The sequence below is a fragment of the Dromaius novaehollandiae genome, chromosome 1, assembly GCF_036370855.1.
Source record: "Dromaius novaehollandiae isolate bDroNov1 chromosome 1, bDroNov1.hap1, whole genome shotgun sequence".
NCBI classification, from domain to species: domain Eukaryota; kingdom Metazoa; phylum Chordata; class Aves; order Casuariiformes; family Dromaiidae; genus Dromaius; species Dromaius novaehollandiae.
This window is the reverse complement of record NC_088098.1, coordinates 71,580,113-71,598,773: the sequence shown is the minus strand read 5'-3', so window position 1 is coordinate 71,598,773 and position 18,661 is coordinate 71,580,113. Positions and strand designations below refer to the sequence as shown.

Genomic DNA, 18,661 nt, shown 5'->3' with positions numbered 1-18,661 from the left:
GTCTAGGAGCCAGGGAGAATCTGCCAAGGCAAAACAGCCTATATAGGTTTGCTAACCTGCCCTCACCCCATCTCTCTCTGAGCTTTTCCTGACTAACTCAAGGAGCCTTTCACATCTCCAGGTAAACTCGAGAGAGGGGAGCAATCTCCTGGCACTGTTGAAGCTGACATCTAACCTCCTAAAGGGGCCACCTCTCCTTATTTTATTCCTGGCACACATAATACTAACGAAAACAGCTTCCAGGTCTGACAGCAAAGCAAGGCTGTACCTGGGGAGCATGGGCTGGACCATGAGAAGCCAGAGGAGGAACAGTCATGAGAGAAAGTACTGCTATTGCCATTCCCATTTTCACTCTGCTTTCTGTATTAATGCAACAAGAACTCTTTATGCTTTGGTTCCAGCTGGCAATCAGTAGCTGAGCTGCATTACAGATTCCCGCAGCAGACATAATTTTCACTAGTGCAGTGCTCGTTACTCACTGTAGTTTGAAACTGCACATGCCTGAGGTCTGTAAACTAGAGTAGAGGTGAGAGGAGTCACTAGCCAGCTGTGGTACCAAACCCCACAAAATCAAAGGCTCAGTTGAAATCATTGACAAAGGGAATGGATAACCTAAAGGGAAATGTAAGAGCTACCTACACATCAGTTAGCACAGGCCCACTTATTCTCTTTTGATTAGAAAGTCTAGAGGAGCAAGGATCAAGTTTGCAAGTACAAACATATTTCACTGATCTGATTTCCCTCCCACAGATGGGAGTAACATAATTTGCTGATTTCATGCAGCAGTGCAGGGTCTGCTGAATCTTGCTAAGAATTCATTCATTCACAGATATGTATCTATTAGGTATATGCTTGTGCATACCTCTAATATAATATAATATAATATAATATAATATTTTTGTATTATATAAAGCAAGCCATATAGCTTATCCTTTTCTGTCCTTTTCTGTCCACTGGGACCATTTGCAAGTTGATAAGTTAAAGAGCTTCCAAGCCATTTTAATCAACACCAGCTTTTTGACTGGAAACTTAATAAGTTTGTGTAGAAAACAAATTCTAGTGATTTTGGTTGTGATGTGACATCCACAGTACTACTGCTGTCATTAGCTGCTGCTTCTAATGGTGAGAGGCTGGTGTACTCCTCTGTTTAATCACAACATGCAGTTCAAACATTAGGATTTGTACTCTAAGGAATGGCAGAGTGAGGTGGACATTTTAATATCCTTTTTTGTCTGGTACTAAGACTGAAAAAAAATCATCTGCACTTTAGATTTCATAATATAGTTCTACACCTAATACTTGTAGATGGCACTAATTGCACAAGCAGGGGTTTTATTAGGTATTAGAGTCAGAGGGCTGCCAGTCTCTCTACATATTTCCTGTGAGCTGATACTTAAAAGAGCCTTGCTCTGGGTTCAGCGTTGCTCTCGTTTACACCTGTATAAGCTTACAAGTAATTTCACTGAAGTTATTGAAATTGCTCTGGGCTTGTACTGCTGTAGCTGAAAGCAGGAGGTAATTAAGTTCATTTTAAAATTCTTCAACGTACAGCAAACACTCACCTCTACCCACCCACGCAGAGCGAGAGGCATATACACATACATGCAGGTGGAGTTCATAAAATAAATGGCCTGACCAAGCGTATCCACCCAGATGAAACCCAGATGCTTGGGAAGGAAACCCTTTTCCTGCCACCGTGGCCTGGAAGCCAGGCTGTATACCGTCAGCTTCAGCTGTGTTGCTATGACCAAAAGTAGTATTCTTGGGAGTATTTACAGGCAGGAGTACAGACACACTTTTCTTTTTCCTTTCTGGTTTTCAGCAGATGCTGTTGAGCTGTGAGTTTTCTAATCAGAAAAGTCCTACATATTGTTGACACATATTGTCTGAACTGTGGAGAGCTTTCTGCTGTCCTGTTTCATGGTGTCAGTCTGGGGAAGTCCAGATAGTGATGGTGCCATGGGTGTGCAGAGGGTGCCTCTGCATTTACAGGCACATAACTAGGCACATGCCCAAATGCTGTCCTCAGTCACTAAGTTCCTTTAAAAAGTACATAAAGATGTAAGCTGTATCAGACTACCAGTCTTGGATCTGATAGTTACATGACTCTATGCTTTAAATGGCTACTTAGGGCTCATTGAGCTGCAATGCCATAGCCAGTCTGATAGGTGATGCAAAGGACTAGTGCCTTGAGTGTAGCAGAAAAGTTATGCTTCAGAGAACAAAAACTCTTGCTTGGGCAGCACACGGTTGTTGGGATAGCCCCCCTGCCCCATCCTGCCAGCCAAGACTGGCCTGAGGACAGCACCACAGCTCAGCTCCTCTCTTCCCTGAACGCCTCTCTGTCCTGACTCTCCAGCAGCAGCTTTCAGCCACACGAAGGAATTCAGCGAGGTCCTCTAGATGACCTGAAAGGAACCCCATAGTGTATTTAACTTTAAGAGGAGGATGAAGACTTTCAGCTGAAGGACTTAACACATGGCAACACAACAAATCCTATTAGAGCATGATGGAAGATGTTTGCAAACCACATGGCACTGCGGCTTAGCTATGCTGGCAAATTGTCAGGAGCCTCTCCAATCGCAGTCTCATCGTCCTTCTAAGGAAGCAGTACATGCAGTCAGCACCTGGAAGCACGTCTAGGAAAAATAAATGCAAACAAATCTAAATTCCCCTGCCTGTGTTCCCAGCAGGATGGACATAAGCTAGTTTGATCCAAAAGCTGCACAGCCATGTTATGATAAGCAGGAATATTAGTTAGGACATAGTACTGTGCTGACTTGACAAGGTGGCTTCCAGGTGGGAACTGGCTTAGGTTCATCTGGCCCAGAAAGCAAGTGCTACATGCCTGAGTCTGTCTGCTTCTGCCCATGGTAACATGCAGAAGAGACTTAGAGTTACAGATTGCAGCCAAAAGCTGCCATTATCTGACAGCTTTGGTAGCCTAAAGGAACCCAGAGATCTCATCACAGATATGGTCCTGCCTAGATGGCAGGATGTGACAAATCGTGAACCCAGTGTGTAGACACATTAGATGGGGCAAGCATATTGCTCAGAATCGAAGACAGGTTTTCTGGCTGTATCATGGTGCAGCACTACTCAGCTAGAAGTGTATCCACTTTAAAATAAGGAATCGGTTGGGATGTCATTTTCCTGGTTAACATTGATATGACTTGTCCTCATATAGGATCCTTTTCACATTTACCTATTTATTTAATATATGCAGAGATCAATGTGTGCTTTGGTCCTCTGTTTTAAATATCATTTTCCTGAAAAATTACTAAAGACTCAGTTTTTCCTACAGAACAGAGAGGCTGTCTTCTGAGCTATCAATCCCAGGCTCTATTACTCTATACTCCACAACAGTAGATGGGTCAAGGCAGTCTTCAGACACATCCCCTACAGACTCATCTGATCCTGCCTCTGCTGTGGGAACCATAGAGGCCTCCTGTCTGGTGCAATCTGCTGACCTAACTCAGGCTTCCTGGAGAAGAGCCATAGGTAAGCCTCTGGAGACTCTCGACTGGTGCATAGTTAGGACAGCAAAACACAGCCCTCCATATGTCCCTGTGCACACAGTACGGCAATGTAACCCTGTGGCTGGAGAGGAGGCTCTGACTGTATTTCAACTAATGCAACAGAGCAGCCAAATTCCCATTTCACATCCCCCCTCTGCCTGGGACTGATCAATTGTCTCTGAACAGGAGTGTGGCAGGTGGGGCCTCAGGTAGTAGAGAATATTTCTGTTTTCTCTGGGCTAAGTGTTATTATTACCTTGTGTTTCACTATAGTTATAGCCACAATAAGGAACCCATATATAAAAAGAATCTTATGTTTTTGGGCCTTATATTATAATAGGGTTAGCTTTCCTGCGCAGAAAAATGGGTAACTGTGCTCCAAGCAGTGTTAAGTCTGGAGGAAGTTTGTAAAAAGCTGTATGTACATGTTCTGGGAGCAGTGACTGGTCCAGAATAAGCTATTGAGCAGTAAGTGTCCTGCTTTTCCATGTGTCACAGTTTCTCATGGCTATACAAACCACAGCCAGCACTGAGAGTAGCCTGAATGTCCGTAGAGAGTCTGTGCCCTCTGCCTCTCTTGCCCATGTCATTTTTCCTGATGTTGCATGGTGGGACAGAGGGCAGCTGGTGTCACTAGCAGTCTTGTCGCACAGGATCTCTTGGTCTCCCACAGAAAGACAAGACGAGTCAGAGAGGAATCTGTGCTGCTGGGTGGGGATTTGTGCCCGCACCCCTCCAAGAGAGCGAAGTTCATGGGAGAAGGAGGATAAAACTCTGTTATGTGCCTCTGTGGTGATGCTACATTTGTGAATCCCTCTAGAGCATATTTGTCCCCACAGAATTTTAAATGCTCTTTAGTTGTGTTTATGGAGACCAGGGCAATGTTGCCAGTCATATTAGGAGAGTTGCACAACATCCTGCAAAGAGAGGGATGGAGCATGACTCTTGAAACACAGTTATGATTAGAGTTTCTAGTCAGTGGGCAGTTCTGATATTTTGCCATTTGTTTTAGGCCTGCTCAGTGAAAAACGTAGAAACACTGAAATTTGGGGGGAAAACAAAAAATCAGAATTTTTTGTTGTTGTGGTACATAATGATACTGGTGTGTATGTGTATCTATTTCTCTAATGACCTTAATAACTTTGGAATACATGGGCCAGTTTCTCCCTCCCAAATTGTAATGGCGATAGGTTACTTAGGGATGAGGTCCTACATGGTTTGTGAAGATTAACAGTCAGTCAGGGTGAGAGATACTGTTAGCGCTTCTATGGAAGAAAAGGTTGAAATATCCTACCCACCCCCTTCCTATTTCTCAGATATCAGAGAATCCACATGATGCAGAGCTGATGTGGGCAGGGGGATAGGAAAGGAGAACGAAGGGAAAAAGTCATTAGAAACCAGGCTTCATTAATTCAGCTGCTCATGGAACAGTGTGTTCGGAAAGGTCGAGATGTTTCATACGACCTAAACAAATACTTTTGGTTGAAATGTTTCATTCCTGCCTATTGAACCAAATCAAAACATTTAGCTGTGGTGCAGCACTGCAATGAAGAGTTTGGGAGTGAGTAGCTGCAGCTTATTCCAGCTGCACTCATGTGCCACTGCTTGAGAGGTTACATTCCTTTTCCAGAAAGTGTAATTTTGATTATCTCCAAAGTATTGATGAATTAAGATCAAATTTACCCAAGAGATTAAAATGCAGAGAAAGAGCCCAATCTGATTTCGTATTGCTGTCTGAAAGGAGTTTAACTCCTCCTGTCTTAAACAGCAGGCTGAAGGAAAAAATAAATAAATACGGAAAATATGGAATTAGCCTGGTCTTCCAGGAAAAAGAGGCTGATGTGACCTCTGTCTGTGCTTGTGTGTGCATGTCTGTCCTCTCAGTTATTTCTTAACTTACTGACCCACTTCAAACAAATTAGAGCATGTTTTGTGCTTGGTTTTCCTCACGCCCTCTTGTTGAAGCTCTTTTACATACGATATGGGGTAGATATGTGGTGAGCAGTGGCCTCTGCTGTTCCACCGCTTTGGAGCATGGGCTATCCACCAGCTTTGAGTCCTCCTCTGTTCCCATATGGGTGTCAGTGACCAAGGGAGCATGTCAGACATCAGGATTTGTTGACAGAGCACATCCTTCCTCCCCACCACTGCCTGGAAATCCAGTCAACCTACTAAGTGGAAAGCTATGATTAAAATCCTTGTCCTGATGTAGGTAGGGTGGGTTTGAATTCAGGACTTCTGCCATCTCAGGAGAGCTTTCTAACCACTCCATATGGATTTTTGGGTATAGGTTTTCCCTTGTCAGCAGGACAGCCATGACACAGCAAAAGGTAGGGAGAGGCCAGGACTTCACTAACCAACTGAGCAGGGCTGGTGCACCACGGTGAACTGCTCTAGTCAGCTTAATGGTGGACTTTCCCAGAGGTCAGGGTGCCACAGGACCGGAGACTTTGTCTGCCCAAGAGACACTCTCCTGGAGGCTTCTCTTACAGCATTTTCCCCTGCTGAGTGCTTGAGGAACGCTACCACAGTTTAGACAGTAGTTTCCAAAGAATTAGTCACTTGATCCCACTGAATTTCAGCAGTGAAAGGTCCTCTCCTAAAGGCTCTCTAAAAGTCCCTTTTAAGGAGCCCAGATCCTAGCAACAGAAAAAGCAACCATCAGTCTGGTCTAAGAAACAGACTGGCTTGTCGACACATCACTGAAAAGCAGCTTCAACACAGTCTGTTCACCCTGCGGCTGCCAGTTCGGCTGCCACGCTTGATGTTTGATCTAACAACAGCTCCAGCCCAGAGAAATAAACTCCAACATTTCCATTTCCCAGCTTATGGTGCTCATTGCCCCTTGTGCTGTTCCTCTGCCACCAAATCCCCAATTGCCATTCTTTCATGTTTCCTGGTTCGGTTCATCCTCTACAAAATTCACACGCTGTTAAGTTGTACACCTGCTGTAGCTCTCTCTTTAGACCACTTGTGCTGTAGCATTTAGTCTCCCTATTACTCCTGTATTACTACATTTGGCTGCCACTCACTGCTTATTTGCCAAGGGAAGGCAAACCTGCTTCATTGTCCCAGGAATGGAAGGGTATTTCCGTCAGTATCCCAAGGGAAAGGATTACAAATGATGCTGGAATGGTGTCTGCTGCTGTGTCACTGCCATGCCATGAGGAAATGCACAGGGAGAAGGGACTACAGAAATTCAAACATCTTGGGTTTTGTAGTTTAAAAAAATAACGTGGAAAACTGAAACAGTGTATGTCTAGTTAGAAACAGCACTCCCAGTGAGCTGGTGAAGCTAATCTTCATTGCAGTGATGTTCTCTCACTGAGATGTTTGGCCAAATGAAGCTGGTTTATGTTCCAGTTATTTCAGGGCTGAGATATGATGAGGGACAGATCCTCTCACAACAATTCAGGTTGCTCACTGCCCCATTGAATCTGGTTAGGATAGGTTGCCTGGTGGAGTGAGTCTCCCATATGACATTCAAGGTATAACACTGAGGGAGATCGCAAATGCATGGTTTGAAAAACAGGCACTGAGAAGGATTTAGTTTCTGGGGGAGACTTTGGTGTAGGAGATGAAAAGCATTTTCTTAGTGAGGGTCAGGTTCATGGGGCGTGTTGCCTCTCTCCTGCTCTCCGTGTCTTTGCCAGGTTGGGGAATGCCTCCTGGTCCCTCTTGGACACTTATATTAGAAAAGGGAAACATAAAGAGGATTAGGGGATATTATCACATTCATTTTGTGAGCGGAAGGGAGTCTTGGTATATTCATTATCAGCTCACAGCTGATGCTGTGCCTTCTAACTGCACTGAAATTGCAGGATGACAATAATACCACTGATGGCATAATTTATTTTTTTTTAGCTACGCAAGGTAATTCCAATGAGGTAATAAATCTACATGCCAGCAACAAAATATTCACTTTACCGGCTGTGCTCCGTTTTATAGCCATTGGTTTAAAGCTTTGAAAGAAGAGTTTGTTAAGCACTGCTTTGCAATTAGAGGCAAAGAGGAAATTAAATGTGTCATTATTGTTACCAAAAGAAAAAGGTTTGTTTCTCATAATTTGTCTCTTTGCTAATATTACATCACTCAACATCTTTGTCTTTTGCCTACTCATCAGCTCAGCCCAAAGGTCATGTCGAAATATCAAACTGGAATCCTGTTCCATCAGGAAACCTTCGCCCTTCATTTGCTGACCAGAGGAAGATTGCCCAGAGCCTTGGATTCATGGACAATCATGGAAGGATGCATTTTGTTTATGACGACTACCAAAAGTCTGCATTCAGGTACATGCAGTTTATTTTTGTAGTGAAGAGATGGCATTTCCTGCAGTATCTCCCTTAGGGGAGTAGCAAAACACAAGCAAACCCTTGATGAGTGGCTGAGTCATTATCCAGGAGGACATGGAAGAACCTGAAAGGCTTTGAAATGTAAGGACCTCACTTACCGCTTTAGGGGCAACTGTCCTCAAATTGGAATTCACCCTCACAAAGGGTAAATCACCCTTCATCACCATGTCCCTTTCAGTGTTTGCTACTATATTCCGCCCAGGGCTTCATAGATACCTTGCTTGTGGAGGCAGCCCAAAAAAGGAACTGAAACCCTGTGTCTCACAGCTGGTTTGGCCTCATCTTCAACTGGTGCCATCCAATTTTGAATCCAAGAGCAGAAGTGACACAGCAGAGGACTTCAGAGGGTCCCACCACACAAGCTGCATAAAGCTATTTGAGGCAGTGCAAGGCAACTAAGGGAGTGAACTGGGCTTTACATATTTTATACCAACCTAGAAATGCCATTAAAAAAAAAAAGTATTATCTCCTGGATAAGCTAGTTGTCCCAGAAAGGCATCTGCCATAGTTAATTTAGCTTTGCAGATACTAGGGGTGGGAAAGACCTATCAGAATAGATCCTCAGCTAGAGTGACTATCTTAGCTCTGCCTCCTTCATAGAAATGAGGACAATTGACAACTCCAGTTTAAAGGCTAGCCCTGGTGTGGACACTGTCTCCTACAGACTGTTTGCTACCACATTGTTCAGTGGACAGGGCTGTATGTGGTTATTGCTAAGATATCTCTCAGAATATTCAACTTTTATAGTGCTTTTTCACTGGCGGTAGCTCAGCCTCATAATGCTTTGCCTTTTTGGGATTTTCAGCCGTACTCATTCTGATATCACATGTCCCTATTCCCTTTGTGATTATCTAATTAAGACAAGCATTTTATCTTTTTAAATCTTTTTTGCACAAATTAGCCCCCAGATCCCTCATCATTTTTTATACCCCTCTGTGATTCTTTCCTAATTGTCAATAATTTTTTGGTAATGAAGTGTCCTAAAATGAACTGAATACATTCTATTCTCCTCTCATGCCAGCCTAAATCCAGCATTTCTAGTAGTGTAGTACTTTAAAACAAAACAAAACAAAGCGTCATGGATGAGATGACCTCTTTGGTGCCTCAAGCCAAGAAGTGAGGAGTGGATGAGCTCTGTATTGCCTGTATTAGAAATGGGAGAAATCTGTTCATCCGCATCTATTCCTGACATGTGGAGGATTTAGGAGGAATTTTCTTACAGTTAGTGAAGCCACACTGGTGCATGTGAAAATCAGGATCAGTTTTCCAAGTGCACAGCTTCTCCACAGCTGTACAAAGGGAATCTTCCACTTTTTGTGCTCCCTACTTAGCACGGATGGTGCCATAAAACTGTAACAGCCTTTTTTCTTCCGTCACATTGCAAATGCATCATTGACTTCCTCCTAGCCTTCTTTCAGCATTATTGCTCTCTGTACTTTTCTCTTCCAGTGAATGTTATTTCCCCACTGATAAATTAGTTTACCGTTTTCCAAGAGCTGCATCTCACTTATTTCCTGCCTGTATTTCCAAGCTATCCAGGACTCTTTGTACTATTTCTCTTGTCCTCATCTGTGTTCCCCTGCCCTCTCCTCTTGACTTAATGTTATCTGCATATTTTATTAACCAGCTGTTTTATTGCCCTTTCCGCATCACAAGTGGAAATGCTCCATGAAATGAGAGCTACCCCGAGTCCCTCTAGGTAACAAATGAGACCCAACCCCCTTATCTATTATTATTCCTTCTTTGCAGTCCTTCAGATAGTTCCTGTGACTGTATTTCTATCTAAGCCAACAGCAGATAATATTTTGAGAGGCACTTTATCAAATGCTTTTCTGAGTCCCAGCTCTTTGATTCCTGCTGCTCTCCCTGCCTCATTCATTTTGTAATTCTGTCAATTTTATATGCATTTCTCTCATGGACGTAGTCTTTGTAAACCCACGGTGCTTCATGCCTATGTTTCCTTAATGAGATCTATGTAATTCTCAGGACATTACAGGGAGAGCCATAAGAAAAGATACCTTTGAAAGCCAGCAAGAAAACTCCTATTATATTCAGAGCTGTACAGCTATTTCCAAATAATGAGACACACCATACTGTTTGGCTGAGTTTGGGGAGAAAAACTCTAGACAAACACTAAGAGATAAAAGAGATTACCTTCCCCTTTATGCATTTCCTTGTATTGTGTGAACTATTTTCCAGTGGGGATTGAGTCACATCTTGTCTCCCACAGAAAGCAAGAGAAATCATTAGCTCTGCTAATCGCTGAAGATAAAGAGTAAAAGGTGATGACAGTTTGCTTTGTTTGTGGTTAAACTTGTTAAATGCACAAATTAGGCAATTCTTTTTATTCTCATTTGATTTATTACTATTATGGTATTCAGCAATACCAGAACACTAGCACCCTTTTTCACTTCATTCACTTTGAATTTAAAGTGTACCTTTTCTTGGTAGAGACCTTAAAGAAATAAAATTGCATTGTAATACACAATACCTAATCTTTTAATTTGATTTTACATTATACAACAGCTTTTGAATTAGTGTGAAGATATAGTATGAACACATAGTTTAGTAATAGTTCTACACTATTTATGATTAGTGTATCTGGATCTAATTTGTAGCAAAGCCACAGTGCAAGTATACACGAACTTAGTAGAAATACACGGTTTTGGCCAGCTAGGATATTTTGATGCTGTTTGTAATCAAATTTAATTTGCAACCCTTTGCCATTAAGAATGATTTGTGAAAATGCTTAAAGTGCTTTGATGGTTATATGTTTAATTAGATTGTTAGTAATGGATACTGAGAAATGGGAGTTGAGGCTAGGTATTGCATCAGGTTTTTCAGCTATTAATTGTATGCAGTGAGGGTGATAGTATTGTCACATGTGTCCTGGCACTAATGTTTAGAGAGAGCCACTGTGTGTTTCATGTGAATGTTGCACTAATTTTTTCTCTAGCTTTTGTATCTGAGCAGTGTTAAAACACTATATTTTTGGAGTGACTATTTTGCAGAAGATAAAAAAAGGAGACAGTGATACTTGAAGTTTTGTCACTAAGTGCATATGATACACCCTCACTAAGGATGAGTTAAGTCACAGCCCTGATCTGTAAAGCACTCTGGATCTCAGTTGAACCTTGGCATTTCAGCAAATAAGGATCTGTACCTTCTCCCAGGACTTTTCCTGTCCTCTCCCTCTGCTGTAGTCAAATCTGTTGGCATACAAATAAATAGATTTGCACTCCTGGAGGCAAGCCTTTCTCAACATAATAATTGTATCAATTTATAACTTTCCTAAAGACATATGCGCTTAGAAAACTTCAGTTCTTGGCATGTTTTATAGTTAAAATGCTGTGTTGCTATCTCCACCAGTGCAGAGACGACCAGTTCAAATGGCATCCTAATGGCAGGTCGCAGGTATATGGCTGATATGCCCTGTGCAGCCAAGGGCGCTGACATTTTCTCTCCCCTGTGGCAACATGCAGCTTTGTGTACATTATTCAAAGTTTTGGAGACTATTCCAACACAAAATATTGGCATGTAGCAGAAGAAAGCACAGCATCGATGCACACTGACCTCTCCTCCATGCACTTTAGCACTTTAGCTCCTGTCTCCCAGGAGCTGGTCCAGTATTTTGAAACATAAACTCACTTGCTAAAAAGAGCTTTGAAGCCTTCAGTTAATATCTCCTTGGAGAGGTTATTCCCTCATTTAAACTCACAAAAGTCTATTGCCATCCAGTGACTGGCTGGCTGTGCAAATCCTTAAAAGTCCTAGATGTTTCGCTTTTTCCCCTGCAACTTCCCTCTTCAACAGCTTCCAATCCCAAATTCCTATGTCCTATCGCCCACTCCTTGATCAGTCCCCTGCATTGTATCAAAAACTTGTCAGCCCCATTTTATATTCCTAAGTCTCCCTGGCTTCATTAAGGTCAAACTGAAGTCTTGTTTAGTGAAAGTCCTCATGATTCACTCTGTTATCAGCTAGGATTCTGCTTCTTACAAAGTTGCATAATAAAAATGGCGTTTTATGACCATTTTAAGAGGTTCCTCTCCCCGTCTGCTTTTCCCTGTTCTCCTCCTACATACATTTTGGCACCCAAGACTTTCTCTTCGCACAAACTTTCACATTCCTCTGGTGGATGGAGAGAAATGGGAGAACAATCTAGCCAAATTTCAGAACCATCAGCAAGACCTTTGCCTGCTACACAGTTTAAAAGGCTTTTCCCATTGTCATAACTGGCTCTACCCCCATTGAGAGGGCAAAAATGACAGGGATTTCTCTTTGTTGCTGTTCTGTTTTTAGAGCACCAAGCCCAGGGGAGTCCTAGTCCACCACTGGAGTTGGGGGGCTGTAGTGCCGCAGAAAGCAACAGTGGATTTGAGAGGCAGCATTTTCCACCTGCTTTTCCCATGTGTAGATGATGACTAAAACTCCAGGGATAGTGCAGGATCGTTCTTTGCATCAGCATTTTGAAAAGCTCACAGGCACAGTTTGCTATCCCTTCAGTTGTGTTGGTACAGTGGTTTGCAGGGCCTGCTGAAAAGACTCGCATTAAAATAACATCCCCAAAACTCTTTAAAGCTGGGTGATTTCAGTGATGAGGCAAAAAGTGGGGTCCCACAAGCAGGGAGGAAGGGAGGAAGGTGCAGAAAAGAAGCAGCCAGAAGAGGGAGGAACCTGTGAATGTGAGGAACAACTTCTTCACCTGACTTTGTTGCCAAAAGCCTGCCCGAGGCATTACCCCTCTGTGAAGCTGTCTCCAGGTCTCTCCCTGCCAAAGTACAAATGGACCAGGATGTGACCGGGAGGGGGAACACTCTGGAGTTCCCAGTGTTTGCGAGAGGGGTGAGGAGAGGCAGCAAAGTCAGAGACTCACTCAGCATTTCTTCTCCGCCCAGGGAGGGGACAGGTCTCCCCTGACTCGGCTTTCAAATTCGTCAGTGCCGGCGGCAGCCCGGAGGCAGCCCGGCTGTCATGAGCAAGTATGACTCACTGCTATACCACCACACAGCTGAATTATTTGGGGTGGGTGGGCAGTATTTGTAACACTGTCGATTAGTATTTTGCTAGGTTAAGCAAACACATCAGCTGTCTGGGCTATTGGGTCAACCTTTTCTATAAACACAGACATACATGACTTAAACTTACTGGAGCAAGACAAATGGAGCGAGGGCAAAACCATTACACACACACAAGACAAAGACATTGCACCAGTGCTAGATAATTAAATTAATCACAACGGATGCTGCATGAAAAGTTGAAGGAGTCTTAGGCTCCTTTCACAACATGTCTAATAAGACCCATGATGAATATGACAGTCTGGGACTGAGTGTTTTAAAGTACTCTCTTGACACGTGTGTTACTTAAAGGAACAGTCAAGTGATAAATCCGTTTTCCAGTGCTCAGGGGAGACTGAGTGTTCCCCTGCTCACGCAAGAAGTCCCTGATCTTACTGCAGATACATAGCGGGCCCTGCTTTGCTATCATTCTGAAAGAAAGGAGAGCTGAAATCTACTTCTTGTAACATGGAGCCTTTCTGAGTTAATAATAAGGAGTTAATAATAAAGATTTGTCTTTCTCCAGGAAAGAAAAAAGAATGAGAGGCAGGAGGATAAAGGCTGACGGATGGAAGGAACAGTCTTAGAGGTTGTATCCTATATAGATTTAGACAAAAGCAAATGCAAATGGTATAATGGTTACTTTTTGCCCCACAAGAAATCTTTTAATTTCTGATGGTAATAGATGCTCCCTAAGTGTAGAAGATAAATATACTAATTTTAATGCAAATGGATTTTTTAGAAGAAAGTCACTGTATAAAAGGTAAAATGGCAGTGCTGTAAACATTCTGCCTATAGTACATTTACTTACCATTAATTACTGACATTTAGGCAAGTGGTTATAAGGAAATACATGCGTTTTTTTGATTAGGCAGTGCTTTCAAACTTTTGAATCTACTTCTGTTCTTTCAGTGCTATTGGAAACTTGAAAATTGCTGAAGTTCATCCAGGTGGTCTTTTTGTGAAGATCCTGAACTATGCCCCTGAAAAAGAGGAGAGCATTGGGGACTATCTCCTGATGCAGAACGTCCGAGGTCAACCAGTGGCAGTATTCCGGTTTCCCCCAAAGATCAGGATGGCGGCTGGCTCTATTGTGACAGTGAGTGTGTATGTGTGTGTGTGTGTGTTTGTGTGTGTGGGCTGGGGGGTCTGAGTGCCTTGCCGTAATCCCTTTTCTCAGCCTCTGCCTAGCAGGTTAGGGCTACACTCTTAGCCTGATGGTATAGAATTGCATTTATGAATTCATATTTTCAGAAGGATTAACACTCATAAATCATGATGAATCCAAAAGAAGCTGCTAGTGCTTACCACCAGTACAAGCCTGGCATTCTCACGATATGTCCAGCATTTCATGTTGCCCAGCAATGGAAAGCTATCCTGGAAAGTCCGTGTTTGATACCTGCCTAATTCCAGCCACTGCTCACAGAGAAGCTCTCCATGCTGTCAGATTATTGTCAGTCATGCGAGTTTTTGCCAACAGGGCATGTGGACTGAAACCTTGGATCAGACATCAGCAAATAGTAGAATTGGAAACAAAACAAATTGCATTTGCAACTAATGCCATGTATCCCACATGCTATTAATATGCTTCTGTATAGTCTGAGAGGCAGCTGTAGTAGAGTCTCAACTGAAACAAAGGGTCGTGGTACTTTCCAGCCTGTGCACACCATCTAGGGGCAGCTCTGATCTAGCAGAGAAAGGCATAAACTGGTGCCCTGGCAATGGGGTTCTGTTCCTGGCTTTGCCTTGGATAACTTTAAGCAAATAGTAACTCTCTGTGCCTTAGTTTCCCACTCTGAAAAAGATGAAGATAATGATGTGCTCTCCTTTGGTCTTGTGTCAGAACTATATGTTGAAAATCAAGTACATGGGTTGCTGCTTTTCAAAAATTGCTTCCCCTCCAAGAAGTCAGAGGTACCTTTTTGCCAGCTTGAATGAGTGATAGGTAGATAGGATCTGAGATGCCAAGAGTCAGATGACTTCATCATAATCCAGGAAAGCTTTAAATAGAAAACAACACAAATATGCATTTGACGTCCATGGTAATGAAAGAAGCTTGGACATGTGAACTAAACGTGACCAAGGCTCAGTCATAAGTGTAGCTGAAGAACATCTGCTGTGTGGGCAGCCAGCTTCCAGCAACCTCTGGGATGAAAATACCAAGCACCGTGCCCACCTTCTGACCAGAAACGGCCTTTGCTGTGCTGGGTAAAGGTGCTGGCTGCTTGGCTGGCTGCAAGACACCTTGCAGAGCTCCCCAGAAATGGTCTCCTCTTAGTTGGCCTTTAAGCTCCAATCATCAAAAAAAAAATTGGGCTCACTTTTCCCAGCTCTTTCTGAAGTGCTCTGATCACCGCTGAAGGCATTTACGAGGTTGTCGTTCCCATTATCATTAAAGGGCTTTGGGGTGAACAACTGACTGACATAGAAGGTCCACCAGCACTGCTGTTTCAGCAAATGCAAGCAGGAAATTTCTGCTGGTTTATTAATTTCAAAGGGCTGTATTCAGCCTGCCTACTCTTGCATCTAAAATTCATGTACAGTAGTGTCTGTGTCTGTGTCAGACAGACAGTTATGTAGGACTTCCAGATCCCAGCTCCCTGTGAGAACAACAGATGAATCAAGGAGAAACAGTCAAGTTAGACGCCAGAGTAGATGGTTGGAGTAGAGCCCGAAGCCTCTTTTACCACTGGGACTTGCTTCCTTTCTTGAGATGAAAATTAATGCCCTGCAGAATAAAATGAGGAAAAGTCCATGTTCATCAACCAGGTTCAGCACTGCCTTGTGTGAGCCCTCTTGTGAGACTGCTGGAAATGCAAGCTGGCAGGAGCCCAGAAAAGCCACAGTCGCTGCTGTCTTCTGATGTAGATCTGAAAAAGCCACAAATACACCTTGGCAGAGAGCTGTATGGTGAGCACTTTTGGAAGAGAGTACTTATTTTTTCCAAGACACTCCTTTAAAATTGAAAGAGAATTATTTTGGATTCCAGGAAATGGTTAAAGATGTTTTCTCACAGATGGCAAATGCCAAATCCTGTAGGAACACTGTTTGCAAAAGCGTGTTGTGGCTGTCTTATGTAAGAGAAATGTTTTCATAATAGGTCCTTTTGCTACTGTGTTGGTGATAAAGGTCACAAATAATTGTGTTGAGTTAAAAAAGGACAGAGTTGTCAAATCTTTTGTATAAAGACAAAAGTACAAAAACTTTCTAGTCCCCAGCTGAGACAGCTTCTCCCTGAATAGAGGGAATCCAGAATCAAGTAGGGACTGGAATTTTAAAGCTGATATCACAGATCTCTTCAAAAGCACATAGTAATTCAGAAAATAAAAGAAACTGCCTATTTTTCATCTTACTCTCAGCAAGCTGGGCCAAAAAGCCGTGGACCTACTATCACTCCTTGAAAAATGTGCCTTTGCTAATCTCTGTTAATCCACAGGAGAGGTACTCGAAAATAATCAGTATAACTAAGCAGCAAGTCTTGAAATACAGTTCTTTCAGCTTTGATTTCACAGATAAAATGGTGAACAGTGTCACAGAAATCAGAAAGAAAAAGGAAAACCTGATGCTTTTATTGAGTCCATGTATTAAATAAATATCCAGGAGCCATTTTGTCTTTAATCTGATGGCTGCTTGATCTTTACAGGTTTGGGCAGCAGATGCTCAAGTGCTTCACAAACCTCCCTCAGATTTTCTATGGAAGGACCTGGAGAGATTTAGGACTGGCCTCAACTGTGCTACCATTCTTTGTGAACCTAATGGTCAAGTGAGTGCCCTGGACAAAATCACTGCATTTCTTCACCCAGACAGCTATCTCTGCGCTTGCTTCGAAGGTTTAGGATCATATTGTTAAACTCTTTGTATAATAAAGCCCAGGCAAACCAAATAGAGCAAAGCTGTGGTCTCTGTTAGCCTTGCATAAGTTTGGGTGTTAATTATTAGGATCTGAAGGACTGAAGAAAACCACCAGGCTGATGAAAAACTTGTTGAATTAAGGGCTAGTATCCACACCACTGTTAAAGCATAGGGCCCACAAGCACAAGTTACCAGCATATCCTCTTCCACTGTGCTTCAGCCATGAAAGGTCCAACTATACCCCTGGCTATTCGGCCCAGGGCTGCCCATTTGTAACTGCCATCAGCTTGGCTACTATGATTTTTAGTTTTTAGGCAAACTTTTGTTTTCTTGGGAATGAGAACATGCCCAAGATCATTTTTTACCTTGTAGCTGACCAGTGGCAACTACAGTTTTTGTCATTTTCAACCAAGCTTGAACCAGTAACTGTAAGTAAAAGGCTTGTGATTTTCATAAACAATGCAAGTTATGCAACTTTCCTACAGTAGCATAATTTACTTGTTGCAAACTGGTAAGTGAATGTTGACTTTTAATCTCACCTTTTCACATTCCTTCCTCTTCTTGCTCTGTTTGGCCATACTTGCTATTACATTGGTGCCAGGGAGTCAGAGGCTGGAAGAGAACCAGAGACTTGACTAACTCTGCCTGGATGGTTCCTGGCAGATGTTTGCCTGGATGGTTCGGAAGGACCCTCAATTATGGAAACTGCACCATGTCCCTCAGCAATCTGCTTTGGTGCTTCCCTCTTTGTATGGCTAGAAAAGCTTTCCTAGAGCCTAAACTGAATTTTTGTTGCCTTAGTTTAAATCCATTCCTTCTTGTCCTATCCACTGTGGGCATGGAAAACAGATTGTTCTCTTTCTTTCTTCAGCAGCCTTTGACATACTTGCAGAGTTTTCAAATCCCCTTTTGTCTTCTTCTTTGTCTGTTGCACTTCATTGAAGCAGTGATGCTTCAAAGCTCTTACATGATGAATCTATCCTAAATACATTTGAAGTTTGGAAATGGATTTTAAAGACCAAAGAAAAAAGCTGGAATTTGGTGGATGCTATTAGTATTTATCTTTCCAATGACAGATGACTCAGAAATACCTTGGAGCACCTACCCTTTCAGCCTTTTCTGGCTTGTCTACAATAAGCAATTATCTTGAGTAGAAAATGCAAAATATAAATAATCAATGACATGTATGTTGCTTTCTCAGGCTATTGCTTGGTATACTCCTCCCTACTGCAACAGAAGGAAGGGATGGGTGGCAAGAGAAGAAAGGGAAAACTTAGAGAACATCATTAAACCATCTCCCTCAACAACAGAGCAGAAAGAGGGATGGGAAAAGGAACAGGAACCTACAATGACTGACACAGAGTGGAAAAGGGCTGACCCAGGGCAAACAAGAAAAAAAAGACGCAGCTTCATTAAAAGGTATCCAACCTTCACTGAGTGTACTCTGTAATTACAGCGTTGTGCCAGCCTGGCTCTGCAAGTGAACACTTTGAAATGAGCATCTTGGTAGGCAATTGTTGAAAAGTTTTGGACTTTTGAAAATGTGAATTGACCTTTATCTTCAAACAGGAATCTAACCCAAAACTCCTTATAGGATTCATGCCACTGTGTGTTCATTTTCAGTCAAGACTAAGTAGAAAGTAAGGTTCAAGTAAAATTCTTCTTAAAATGTGACTGTATCACTGCATATTATTCACCCTTTGAGCCCCCCGTGCGTGGAAGGCACCATTCAGAATCCACATCTTGGAAAGTTTTCAGCCAAAGATGTTGATGTTCACAGAACTATTTACCTTCATCTTCGGAAATGCAGGCCTGAACCCTTCTTGCAGTCCATTACACTTTAGACTGGGCTAGTGATTGATAACCAGTGCTTTCTAAATTG

At 42.6% G+C, this 18,661-nt stretch overlaps 1 protein-coding gene across 2 annotated transcripts in view; it reads left to right on the top strand.

Annotated features, from left to right (window-relative positions):
• LMNTD1 (lamin tail domain containing 1) overlaps positions 1-18,661 on the top strand; it is an 81,302-nt gene that overhangs the window by 31,772 nt on the left and 30,869 nt on the right. For both annotated transcript variants that reach the window (XM_064516216.1, XM_026092688.2), the window contains exons 3-7: positions 3,305-3,501; positions 7,642-7,807; positions 13,840-14,026; positions 16,571-16,690; positions 17,981-18,198. In XM_064516216.1, coding sequence (XP_064372286.1) covers positions 3,305-3,501; positions 7,642-7,807; positions 13,840-14,026; positions 16,571-16,690; positions 17,981-18,198 — 888 coding nt within the window. The remainder of the gene's footprint in view (positions 1-3,304; positions 3,502-7,641; positions 7,808-13,839; positions 14,027-16,570; positions 16,691-17,980; positions 18,199-18,661) is intronic.